This window comes from Echinops telfairi, unplaced genomic scaffold (assembly GCF_000313985.2).
Source record: "Echinops telfairi isolate 266 unplaced genomic scaffold, ASM31398v2 ScPeMD7_7458;HRSCAF=8496, whole genome shotgun sequence".
In the NCBI taxonomy this organism is placed as follows: Eukaryota; Metazoa; Chordata; class Mammalia; order Afrosoricida; family Tenrecidae; genus Echinops; species Echinops telfairi.
This window is the reverse complement of record NW_022111358.1, coordinates 14,838,565-14,852,412: the sequence shown is the minus strand read 5'-3', so window position 1 is coordinate 14,852,412 and position 13,848 is coordinate 14,838,565. Positions and strand designations below refer to the sequence as shown.

General features: G+C 40.2%; 1 protein-coding gene across 1 annotated transcript in view; it reads left to right on the top strand.

The window, feature by feature from the left end:
* Positions 1-13,848, top strand: part of DHX40 (DEAH-box helicase 40) — a 56,347-nt gene that overhangs the window by 10,956 nt on the left and 31,543 nt on the right. The window contains exons 8-12 of the mRNA XM_004707011.3: positions 3,043-3,142; positions 5,897-5,983; positions 6,123-6,305; positions 11,063-11,143; positions 12,423-12,580. Of these exons, the coding sequence (XP_004707068.1) occupies positions 3,043-3,142; positions 5,897-5,983; positions 6,123-6,305; positions 11,063-11,143; positions 12,423-12,580 (609 nt within the window). The remainder of the gene's footprint in view (positions 1-3,042; positions 3,143-5,896; positions 5,984-6,122; positions 6,306-11,062; positions 11,144-12,422; positions 12,581-13,848) is intronic.

Here is a 13,848-nt window from a genome sequence, read left to right as displayed (position 1 = left end):
ATGTATATTAATGATATTATTCTATAGAACATATGAACATTGAGCTTTCTGGTGGGTCACCTTTTGAATGGGGACTAGTATGATTCTTTTCCAGTCAGTTGACCAAGTAGCTGTTTTCCAGATTTCCTCTAAATTTCCAAATTATGATACTACATACAAAGGAAATGCTATGTAAATAGCTCGTTATGTTCCCTCAGCCTTTGAGCTAATGCTTTGACCACTTAATTGCTTTTTCTTTTTTCCTCTAATATTCTCAATGAGTGATTGGTTGAATTCCTACATGGGGAACCCATGAATAAGGACAATTCTGAAGGGTCTGTTTTGCTCATTTTACTCCTTTGGACATCTGGAAGGAATGAGCTAATTCTAAGATACACTTAAAAACAAAGAAAGCACTTCCTGCTGGTCACCACATTCTTCAACTCTGAAAGGAAGAAATGGATCTACATAAAATTCTTCCTTGTATTTATATCAAAATGCATGGATAGGCTTCCAAAAGTTGCCTTTATAGCACTTTGTTTCTTCTACTTGTGAAATTAATTTAGAAGTGATGTTCAGTAGTTGAAACATTATTGAATTTTTTTTTCAATTTGCCCATCTGTCTCTAAATCTCAGACGAGCCACTTTCCTCCCTGACTTAGTGCCATGATTTTGAAGCTGGGCTGCTCATCTGCGCCGTTCCCTTTCTTCATCTGTGCTCCTCCTTCGGTCACAACAGTTCAGCTTTGGTCCGGCTCCACGTATTGGGAATATAAAGATCTGTATAACATTTCACATAAAAGTAGCTTTCTACTTCATTTTTGTTGACTTTTCTTGGTTATAAGAAAGCAATTTGAGGTTGCTGACATTGAAAAGGTGAATTTTCCACCTTTCTGTCGGAATTCAAACAATAGCCAGGCATTTATGAAATATATATTTTTAAAAAACAGACTCATGACCATTGAGTCGGTTCCAAGTCATAGTGACCCTGTAGGACAGAGTAGCTCTGCCCCTGCAGGCTTTTGAAACTGTAACTCTTTATAGGAAAAGAAAGCCTTCTCTTTCTCCTGTGGAGCTGCTGGTGGTTTCGACCTGCTGAGGTTAGCAGCCCAACTCACACCTCCTGTACTACCAGGACTCCACTGTACTAAACACGCACCGTAACAAACACATACGAATGTTTAAAGGCATGTTAGGAAAAATAGAAATGCTAATATTTCATTTCCCACTCCAGTGGATTGGCTGGTATACTCCCTGAAAGGATCACTCCGGACTATGGAGATCATTGACATTGGTGAGCCACCATGCTCCCTCACTTTGCAATTCCTTGACAGCTTAGGCTCATGTGACCTTTGCCTTCAGTGTACTTTAACCATGTATTCAAATATTTACATCCTAGACAATTCCTGCCCATATTATCTGAGCCTCCATTTTAAACATCAATTTTCTGTTTTTCCCAATCCCCTTACTCATCTACTGTTCCTAATACAACAGTTTCCAGAATACCTTGGAATCTGTCCTTAACCAACCTTCATTTACCTCCTTTCCTCCTGTAGTCATTTCATTGTAAACATTTATACCTTATTTGCCCTGTTCTCTTAACCTAAGGAAGTGTGGTTAAGCCTATCTTTCTACTACTGCAGAAGGAACTCTGGTTGCATAATGGGTTACATGCTGGATTGTTCCCCCCAAGGTCCCGTCTGTAGAAATGTGAGACTTTCTGGTCTCATAAAGGTTTACAGCCTTGGGACCCTGAAGGGGTAGTTCTTAGTCCTGTACGGTCGCTATGAATTAGAATTGACTCCCTGGCAGTGAGTTGGGTGTAGGGGGTAGGAATCTAGAAAAGTTCATGGGCGATGGAGGCGTTAAGTGTGTGGCAGCTAACTGAATGGTCAGCTGCTCCTCAGGAGGAAGATGAGGCAGGCTGCTTCTATGAAGAGTTAGATCCGTGGAAATCTCCTGCAAGGTCACCATGGTAGAATGGACTCAATGGCAGTGGCTTGAGAACCTAGAAATACTCTTTCCAATCCTCATCCTGATTTCATTATTTCCTCTCTTAGACTAACTTTCTCTTCTTTATGTACATTAGTCACTCCCCTAGGTGGTTCCCAGGTTTATTTTTCCTCTTTGCAAGAAACCAGCCCACTCAAATTGACAATCTTTTGAACCCTATCCTAAATTCACAGGAGAATCTGATTGACCAGCCTGGGGGAGATGTGCATCCCTTGTGCTGTAAACGATGGCCAGATAAGCAAGGTACATACTGTAAGCATTGCTGGTGAGGCCCAACCCTCAGAATGCGTGGATAGTGGAAAAGTGGAGGAGATCTTGAGAGAGAGAGTCATGAGTTAGGCACTCCCACCAACTCCCAAAATAAAAAACTTGACTGATTTTTAAGGCAGAGAAAATGCCTTAATCTGGGGAACAGATAAGTCTCCAGAAACTCTAAAATTGTCTGAGAACAATTTTCTGCTTTTCACTAGAGAGGAGCTTCACAGTTCCTCAAAGTTGTCTATGTACTAGATGAAGGACCCACTGTAGGATTTCTTTCAGCAACAGTAATCCAAAGCTCCATGGATCTAGAAATCTTAATAGTGAAAGGTGAGGAAACTGCCATCAAGTCGATGTTGACTCATAGTGACCTTATTTAAAAGCAACTACAAAAACTCGCTCCCCTAGAATCAGTGCTAAGTCATAGTGGCTCCCTTAGGGTTTCTGAGACAGTAAGTATTTACAAGAGGAGAAGGCACCCTCGGAGCTGCTGGTGATGTGGGTTGCCAATCATGTGTATCACAGCCTAACCATTAACCACTGCAATACCAGCGACCGTATAGGACAGGGTAAAACTGTTTCCGAGGCTGTAATTCTTTATGGGAGGAGAAGGCTTTGGTTTTGAACTACACACCTTGCGGTTAGCAGCCCAGTGCATAACTACTACACCACTGGGGTTCTTTGAAGGTAATTAGAGAGGTGAAAACAAAACCTCATGAAAAAGGAGTTCTTGAACCCCGATTTGGCAGCTGCATCTTGTAAACTAGCATGCTTTCTTTACATCTATTTTAGATCAGCAGAGGAGAATATTTTTGCCACCTCCACCTGGTATTAGAAAATGTGTCATATCCACCAATATTGCTGCAACATCTCTGACAATAGATGGAATCAGGTACAGCTGTGGACATTCTTCTTAAGGCCAAGGAAGCTACTTAGTTAATTATAAGTTAATTATTGCTTATTTCTCTGTGCTCTCTACTAATTTCTTGTTTACTTTTAAGTTTCTTAACTTATAATCACCTGCCTTTCTTGTAATTATTTGATTGCTGTGAACAGGAAATTGAGGTCAGAAGTGCAAATTGTATTTCTGTTAACATTTTTAAACTACTTGGTAACTTGAAACGTTCTCTTCCCAAATTTGAGATTATGGGTTTCCACGTCTTTATTGCCTCATTACCAGAACATATATACCCTGCTTACCTTGCAGTCCCACTTGGTTGCTAGAGTAAGCATTGCTCAGCTAGAATATGTTTATCTGGAAGTGTTGTGTCTGTCTTTCGCTGTCTCCCCCACCCATTTTTATGAAAATGAACTGTCATGCAGAACTCATATCTTTTTCGGATAATATAAATGATGCCATTAAATTTTAGAGTTAATTCCAGAGAAACATATGGAAATTTTTTATCTGGGGTGACAGCTCATGTGAAGTTCATTTAGATGATGAACCACATCCCTTTTAGATATTTATCTTTTACCCAATCTATTTTATGTTCTAAATCTGTCTGTCATTGGAAGACTGGACCTGAGTCTTCAAGATCCTGTATATTTCTTAAGGGTATAATGACCACCCTGGTCTGAGAGGAAGCTTAATCTCCTCTGCTTTTTTCTTTATTTTTAAAACAATGGCTTTACTAAAGGGGAGCAGCTTTTTTTAAAAAATCATTTTATTAGGGGCTCATACAAGTCTTATCACAATCTATACATACATCAATTGTGTAAAGCACATTTGTACATTCATTGCCCTCATTCTCAAAACATTTGCTCACCACTTAAGCCTCTGGCATCAGGTCCTCATTTTTTCCCCTCCCTCCCCACACCCCCTCCCTCATGAGCCCTTGATAATTTATAAATTATTATTTTGTCATATCTTGCCCTGTCTGACATCTCCCTTCACCCACGTTGCTGTTGTCCGTCCCCCAGGGAGGAGGTCACATGTAGATCCTTGTAATTGGTTCTCCCTTTCCAACCCACTCTCCCCTACGCTCCCAGTATGGCCACTCACACCACTGGTCCTGAAAGGATCATCTGCCCTGGATTCCCTGTGTTTCCAGTTCCTATCTGTACTAGTGTACATCCTCTGGTCAAGCCAGACTTGCGAGGTAGAATTCGGATCATAATAGTGGGCGCCAGGGGGTTTGGTGAGGAAGCATTTAGGAACTAGAGGAAAGTTGTATTTTTCATCGTTGCTACATCACACCCTGACTGGCTCATCTCCTCCCCAAGACCCTCTGCAAGGGGATCTCCAGTGACCTACAAATGGGCTTTGGGTTTCCACTCTGCACTCTCCCCTTTATGGTAAGATTTTTTTGTTCTGATGATGCCTGATACCTGATCCCTTCGACACCTCGTGATCGCACAGGCTGGTGTGCTTCTTCCATGTGGGCTTTGTTGGCGGGAGCATCTTTGCTGAATAAATTGACCTGTAATTTTCTGTTTCTAACAAAGGCAAGGTCTTTAAATAGGGTGTTTACAAATGTTCCTTTTTTGAATGATAGACTATCTGCTATTTTTAACTTAGTTTTCTTCACTTACTTTCTATTTAATTGTCTTAAAATACTATGTTGAAGATAAGTTGAAGTTAGATTACATGTTGTTTGGGGTTTTTTTGAGGTGAACTTCACATAAAATAAAATTAACTATTTTAAAACAAGCGATGTGTTGGCAGTATATTTATTCACAATTTTGTGCAGCCATCACTTCTATCTAGTTCCAAAACATTTTCAGCAGCCCAAAATAGCCCCATTCTCATTAATCTCAGTAGTGTGGTGGTTAAGCAGTTGAAAGGTGGGCAGCTTAGACTCCTTCCGTCGCACAGTGGGAGAAAGGCCTGGTGATCTGCTCAGATGACAGCCTGGGAAATACTGCGGGGCTGTTCTCCTGGGTCGAAAATCCACTGTGTATCACCTCAGCAGTCACAGCAGCACTCAGTGAGTGTTACTCCCCCTCTCCGTTTCCCCCAGCTTCTATCAGTTTACTTTCTATTCCTCTGGGTTTATTTTGTCTGAGTATTTCATATAAATAACATCACATGTGACCTCTTCTGTCTAGTTTCTTTCACTTCGCTTAACGTTGTGGAACTTCCTTCATGTAGCATGTATCAGTACTGCATCCCTGTTTGTGGCTGATTATTAGTCCATTGTGAGTGTGGATGGACCATCCTTTATCTGTTTAGGTTGTCTCTACCTTTTGACTACTTTGAGTAGTACTGACTGTTGTGAGTATTTATGTGCAAGTGTTTGTCCACATATGTGTTTTTAGTTCCTTGGTTGCACTTGGTAGGTCATATGGTAATTCTGTTGTTAACTTTTTGAGGAGCTGCCCTTTTCAATTCACACCAGCACTGTTATGGAGGTTCCAGTTACTTAACTGTCACATCTCTATTCCCCACCCCCACCCCCCAAAAAACAAAACTGCCCACTGTGGCTTCAACTCCGACCCTGGCGACTCTGGTACAGAGTGGAAATGCTCCTTTGGGTTTGCGAGGCTGTCGGTCTTTATGGGAACAGCCCGTCTCTTCTTTCTCCTCGTGCACGTAACAGAGAAGGCGTGATATAATCGGATTTGAGTAGAAGAGAAGACCCAGAGTGCTTGAAAATGAAGTTTTTCCTTCTTTCCTAGAAACTTACTTTGTTTTCACTCTCCTTAGATACGTGGTAGATGGTGGCTTTGTAAAACAATTAAATCACAACCCCAGATTAGGGTTGGACATCCTGGAAGTGGTTCCAATTTCAAAGTAAGTCTCCTCGTTAAATCTTTTGTTCAGCTAACAGTTGGCTAGATGTCTTCTAGCTGGTTTGGAGAGAAGAAGTCAATTATTTGAGAAACCCACAGAACATTTTGAGGACTTTTTTTTACCTTTCTTTGCTCTGAAGGAGCGAGGCGCTGCAGCGAAGTGGCCGAGCGGGTAGAACTTCCTCAGGAAAATGCTACCGGATCTACAGTAAAGACTTTTGGAATCAGTGTATGCCTGATCATGTGATCCCTGAGATTAAGAGAACGAGTTTGACATCTGTAGTTCTGACTTTAAAGTGCCTTGCCATACACGATGTTATAAGGTATGTAGACACCTCTTAAAAAAGGAAAACGTTCTCTACAGTGGAGCCAGGGTATTCCTCAAGAATTCTTTTGAAACAATTTGACTCCTATCTTCCTGTAGAGTTGAGGCTAGACTGACTTTTCTAGAATCAAACAAACCAAAATCAAAGGTTGAGATTTGTCCCTTACTGCTATTTTAACCTTGCCTTAACAGGTTACGATGTGCTGATATTTATTTAGACCCCCTGTTTACATGATAAGAATATATAAGTGACCCTAATTCCAGTTATCAATTGGGTTTTTTTGTGTTTATTTTTGCTTGCATTTTTATGTCCAGTATTGTAAAATGCCCTATCAAAGACAGAATCATAATATTGTAGTCATTTTTTGCATTCATCAGCTTAAGTTAGGTATATTAGATAAACTTTATGCACATGATGTGAAGACTAAAACAAGTGTTAAATTAGTCCAATGTTAACTGTCAATTGTTATGCAGGGTAGAGTCTTTTTATAGGGGCTTGCAATTTTAATTTGGCTAGGAATATGAGGGAACCTTGAGGGAAAATGACCGTGCATTCTCGGTGAAGTAAGCTCAAAAGCCCACTGCCATCAAGTCGATGTTGACTCATAGTGACCCTGTAGAACGGGAGGACTGCCCCTGTGAGTTTCCGAGATTGTCACTCTGTAGGGAGGTGATGAGACGTGTATATGTGTTGTTACTTAAGGAAGCCCACTTTCAAAAATATTGATAATTATGATCATAAAGCTAGAAATTTTCCTAAATGAAAATACAGATCCTAGAAAGAGTAAATTATATAATAAATTAAACTGTAACTATTACCATAAATGCTGCCAATGAGAAAGGAAAGAGCCCTGGAGACACAGTGCAAGAATTGTGCCCAATCTGACCGCACCACACCGGGCTAAACACACGAAGGGCATGCAACAGAACAGCAAGGGAGCAGAGCAAGGAAGTCCCGAGGGAGTACCAAAAATAGACTTTGGGGCCAGGGCGTGGCACCCCATTAGACCTGACCAGAAAACACTCCTAAAGGTCAACAAACAGACCTTGAACTATTTATAGGCTTTTCTGCTTTTTTTGTTTTTTGTTGTTTTCTTTTGTTGCTTTGTTTTGCTCTGTCTTGTTTTGGGGCATATTATTATCTCTGGAGGTCTGTTTAGATAAGAGAGGCGAGATAAACAATCCAGAGGAGAAAACAATGGGACCCATGGTTCCAGGGGGACATGGGAGAGGGAAAGGTGGTGGTGGTGGTGGTGTTAACAAACCAGGGACAAGGGAACAACAAGTGATTTAAAATCAATGGCAAGGAGGGTGTAGGACGCCTGGTAGGGCTTGATCAAGGACAATGGAGCAGAGGAATTACTGAAACACTAATGATGGCCGAAATTGATAGTGGGACAAGAGGAAAGTAAAAGGAAATAGACAAAAGAACTAGGAGGCAACAGGCATTTATAGAAGTCTAAATATAGACATGTACATATCTAAATATATATATGACAATGGGGAAATAGATCGATGTACATATATTTAAAGGTTTAGTATTAAGGTAGCAGATGGACATTGAGCCTCTACTTAAGTATTCTCCCAACACAAGAACATGTTGTTCTATTATCTGGCATTCCTTGATACTCACCTTCCCGACACCATTGCTGAAGACAGGTGCATATGTGAAGAAATGTGATGGTGCCCGGCTATAAAAAGATAAAGCATCTGGGGTCTTAAAGGCTTGAAGATAAACAAGGGGCCCTCTAGCTGAGAAGCAACAAAACTCACATGGAAGATGCACACCAGCCTGTGAGATCATGAGGTGTCGAGGGGATCAGTTATCAGGCATCAATCATCAGAACAAAAAATCATATCATTGTGAATGAGGGGGAGTGCAGAGTGGAGACCCAAAGCCCATCTGTAGGCAACTGGACATCCCCTTACAGAAGGGTCACGAGGAGGAGACGAGCCAGTCAGGGTGCAACATAGCATCGATGAAACATACAGCTTTCCTCTAGCTCTTTAATGTTTCCTCCGCCCACCCCCCACCCTCCCCACTATCATTACCCCAATTCTACCTTACAAATCTGGCTAGACCAGAGAATGTACATTGGTACAAATAGGAACTGGAAACACAGGGAATGCAGGACAGATAAACCCCCTCAAAACTAATATTGAGAGTAGCCATATCAGAAGGGGAAAGGGAAAGTGGGGGGAGGAAGGGGGAACCGAGCACAAGGATCTACATTTAACCCCCTCCCAGGGGGATGGACAGCAGAAAAGTGGATGAAGGGAGACATCGGTTATTGTAAGACATGAAAAAATAATAACTTACAAATTATCAAGAGTTCATGAGGAGGGAGGGGAAAAATGAGAACCCGATACCAAGGGCTCAAGTAGAAAGATAATGTTTTGAAAATGATGGCAACAATATATAGATGTGGTTGACACAGTGCATGGATGTATGGATTGTGATGAGTTGAACGAGCCCCCAATAAAATTATTTTCAAAAAAAGAGTAAGAAAAGAGCCACTAGAAGAAACCTAAATTGCTAAACAGAAAGCTTTCATGTGAACTTAATTTAAAATTAATTTTCTGAAAGATTAACAGCATCCTCTAATGAGTGTGAGTACATATCAGAAAAATAGAAACAAGAATTACTTAGTTTTATTTACATTTGGTTATTTTTCAACCTTAGCTTTCAGATGAACTTAATTTAAAATTAATTTTCTGAAAGATTTAACAGCAGCCTCTAATGAGTGTGAGTACATATCAGAAAAATAGAAACAAGAATTACTTAGTTTTATTTACATTTGGTTATTTTTCAATCTTAACACCTGCCAGGTACTACAAGTTCCCAGAATGCCCGAGAAAGTAGAAACTTTCATTCTTCCTCAGTTCTGTGTAGAATAAGCAGAGGTAGGCACAGTATATTGGGCAGATTGTATTCATAAGTGTCAAAAAGGAAATAGTCTCTATTTTTTTAAATAATACTTTTCTTTCCCTTCCCCATTTTTTTTAATCAATTGGGGATCATACAATTCATCACAATACATGGATCAATTGTGTAAAGCACATCTATACATTTGTTGCCCTCATTATTCCCAAAATTCGCTTTCCTCTTGGGTTCCCGGAATCAGCTCATTTTCCTTTTCCCCCCTCCCTCTCCCTTCCTCCTCCCCTCTCCCCCATGCACCCTTGATAACTTATAAATTATTATTATGTCTTATATTACACTGCCCGGCGTCTCCCTTCACCCACCCCTCTGCTGCCCGTCCCCCAGAGAGGAGGTTATATGTAGCTCCCTGTGATCAATTCCCCCTTTCTACACCCCCTTTCCCACCTGGTATCGCCACTGTCACTCCTGGTCCTGAGAGGTTCATCTGTCCTAGATTCCCTGCGTTTCCAATTCCCATCTGTACTGCTGTGCATCATTTGGTCTAACCAGGTCTGCAAGGCAGAATTGGGGTCCTGGTAGTTGGGGGGAGGAAGCGTTTAAGAACTAGAGGAAGGTTGTGGGTTTCATTATTGCTATACTGTACCCTAAGTGACTCGTCTCCCCACTACCCCTCTGCAAGGTATGTCCAGTTGTCTAGAGATGGGCATTGGGTCTCCATCACATGCCACCCTCATTGACGAGGATATGATTCCCCCGCCCCCCCCTGCCTTTCGTGTTTGAAGCCTGATCCCTTTGGCCCTTCATGATCACACATGTTGGTGTGTCCCTTCCTCATTTTAACTACCAAAGCAAGAACAAGTATAGATAAGAAAAACGTGATGAACAAGACAGACTTGGAAATAATGAGAGAAAACCTAACTACCATCAATTAATTTGTCTTGAGGTTTTAGACATTATTTCCTTGGTACTAAAAAAAGTTGTAGTGTTAATGTAAAAGCCACTATGGTTTATTTATGAGAAATTGTGCCCGTAATTTAACATTTAAGGTGTAACAAATAACCTTTTGTAGGTGATAAGTAATTGTTGCTCCAAATTTTAAAAATGTATATTCATGCTTTGTTATATACTATTATGCTATGCTTTTTGAATGTTATTTGTAATTTTGTTTATTAATGGTATGGTTATATAAGTGAATCCTTATTTTTAGAAGCTGCTTGATTAAACATTTTGGGTTTGAAGTGGCATTATATTTGTAATTTGCTTTCAGATAGTTTAGAAGAAAATACATTTACAGGCATGCATGCATAAAGCAAATATGGCTGGATTAATATTTTGCCTTTTATCTAAAAACATTTTGTTGTTCTCTTCAAAGTAGTTTTGAAAAATTTTTTTATGGAACTATAGGTGAGCGTAGGAGCCCCAGTGGTGTAATGGTTATGCATTGGGCTGCAGTTTGCAAGGTCAGCAGTTTGAAACCACCAGACGGGGCTTTCTACTCCCTTAAAGACAATCCTGGAAACACACAGGAGCAGATCTACCGTGGCCTGTGGGTCACTATGAGTCAACATCAACTTGATGGCAGTGAGTAATAGTGCAGAGTAGATGACATTGGCTGTGAGGAATGAGGTAGAATTAACAGAGAGGAAGGATGCAAGTGTCCCAGTTAGGAGGAATCCAAGAGAGAGGCTTCAGAAAGAAGCATTTCCTCCTTTGCTGAATGCTGACCATAATCTTGGGTTGTTTTGTTTTTAAAAAGAGAACTTGAAAAATAGGAGAAGTAAAACATTTTAAAGAAAATTTCATCAAGTCTGCATAAAATCCTTACACTGTTGATAGAATAGATTCTCATTCCAACTCATTTAAACACACAGATTCCCATATTTGGATCCACCTAATGAGAGGCTCATTTTGGAAGCACTTAAACAACTTTACCAGTGTGATGCTATTGACAGGTAAAAAAAACAACCACAGGAACAAATCTGGTTTTGAGTAGAGTTTTCCGTACCTTTCTTTATTGGTAGGAAATTATTTATTTGTATGTAACTGTTTGACCTGGAATTAGAATTTTTCAGTCTTTATTATAATTCTGAATTTTAAAACTGTTCCATAAAACCTTACAAACCTTTTGGTTTAATATTGGTGTTATATAGTAATGTGTGAGTACTGTATCTGTGCCCAATAATACACAGAGTACATAAGGATAATAAGAAAGCCCACATTCTTTTTTCTCATAATGGTGTGATGTTAGATGATAGGATATTTTTTCATCATCCCTTTTTTCAGTGACTTCCTCTATGTTACAGTACCTTATTTGGGGGGGAAATTCCATTCTTTTAATTACCTTTTCCATGAACGTTTTAAAAGCCCTTTAATATTTTAATCTTAAAAAAAAAGTCTTTTGCCAGGGAAGCCAGCCCCTAGCACATCATTACCAGTCTGGTAGGCGCAATTGTACAGCGATAATAAAGATTATAGTAAAGTTATAGAGAGCATGAGAGATAGAAGAGAAATATAGAAATAAATGGAGTTGGACACATTTCATGGTAGCATGCTCACCTCAACCCCGCTTGGTGGTTCACGTGGAGAAAGAGAATCTTTAATGCTAACCAAGGCTTTTATATTCTCTGGGGGCATGCTAGCCCCCTAATTACAAGGGAAGACATACATCACAGGAAGGGGTTGTGCTATAGGTAATGCAGTAATGGGAGGGAGTGACCTAGGGGTACCCACGCAATAGGAAGAGGAGGGATTCCGGGTATACATGCGGCAAGATGGGTGGATCCTAGATACAGGATGGCAGCCTAACTTTGGATGTTACAGAGCCTGTTTGACTTGTTCCCTGGCTCAACTGATAGACCATTATCGGCAGGGTGAGAACTCCACCTGCAGGAACCAAGATAATATTCTCAAGCCTTAGGGAGAAGTAATCCATTGTCTCCAGCAGCAGGGAGTAGGCCCACCCCTGTGGTGTGGGGGGAGACAGCAGTCTGCCTCCAGAGAGGGTGTCTAAGCATCTGACCTCCTCCCACAATGTTTTATTACTTTATTCTGCTTCATATGGTGGCTGTTGTATGTATAGTAAGGCATCTGACAAGAAGGGCATATTTATCGCCCTTGTGTTCCTTTTTTCACTGTTTATATTGAATGAATTTCTGGAAATGATTTCAAAAGACTTGAGTTATATAACTCTTCCAAAGTAGGAAGACTCACAAACTTTTTCTTTATGCTAAGGAGTGGGCATGTGACCAGGTTGGGCTTATCTATGGTGGAATTTCCTCTCCCTCCGCATCTGACATGTGCAGTAATAAAGGCTGCTTCTCTGGATTGTGAAGATCTACTACTTCCAATAGCAGCCATGTTATCCGTGGAAAATGTCTTCATTAGACCGGGTAAGAAGCTGATTGAGCTTGTTTTACCATTGGAGAGGAATAAGATTTGATTTCTTATCTAGCACAGTGAAGAAATGCACTTGGCAGCATCTTTTATTTTTTCCATTAGTTTTCTTAATTGTTAAGATTTAATATACTCATTGTAGAAAATTTGGAATTTACTAAAACACGTAACAGGAGAAAAAAGGTTTTCTGTAAGCCAGTCACAAAGAGGCACTTTTATTTCTATTTTGGGAGATAGTAAATATTTTAATTTGTGTCTAGGTATTTAAATTTGTTACATAAATACATCATTTAGAAAAGTTGTTTCAGAAGACTTGGTGAAACTTCAGTTTGTTGGTAGATATGGGAGAAGGTTGGTAATCTAATCTAGGGCTAAAGTTCTTGAAAATCTGTTTATTGGAAATTGCTGGGGACCCAGATTTAAGTTAGAAGTAGCCTGTGTCATGTTAATAATTAAAGTATCTGCTGATGTGTTTCACCTATAAACGTGCTGTGTAATTGCCGCGGTTTCTGAGTAGGGAGAATTAACAAAGAACCAAACAGACACACACAGAGACAATACAGGACTGACTGCAGCACAAAACAGACACAGACAGAGACGGTGCAGAACTGCAGCCCTGACGGACCCCAGAGCTTTATTTTTATGTACTTGATACTGGCAGTGTCCCCATATACGTTCGCTATTCCCACTCTTGAATTTCTCATACCTTGACAGAGTTCCGTATCTCAGTGCATACTGCTCTTGTTTACTGTTCCCAGGGAACAATGTATGCAGCTGTTCCCCAAATTCCTTACTGTTTGCAGTAAGGAAACAGTTTATAAGAACCAGCTAGGACAGACGTTTGCACACTGTCCTAGACAGATATACAACACGAGATACGGCCCTCCTTACGTGGCTCCTTCAGTAATTATTTGGAATCCGTCTCTACCTCAGACAAATGTTCTAGGTGTGTTCTCTGGCTAAGCATGCTCTGCTCTTCTACAACTAACCTTGTTTGACCCTAGCATACCAGATGCTTTTCCTTTAGTTTCGGGTGTGGTGTTCTCAGGAACCTTTTATTAGTAGGAAATAAAAACATTGTTTCAGGAAATATAGTAATAGTAAAATTAAAACAATCACTTAATCTTGAGACTAAGCAATTCATCTCTGCCTCTATACATTAAAAAACATTCAGCACCATTTGCTTTATGTAGAGTTTTCAGAATTTATTCAAGTTTCTGGGACACTTGGTCTATCAAACAAGGGAATTTTTGAAATACAAAAG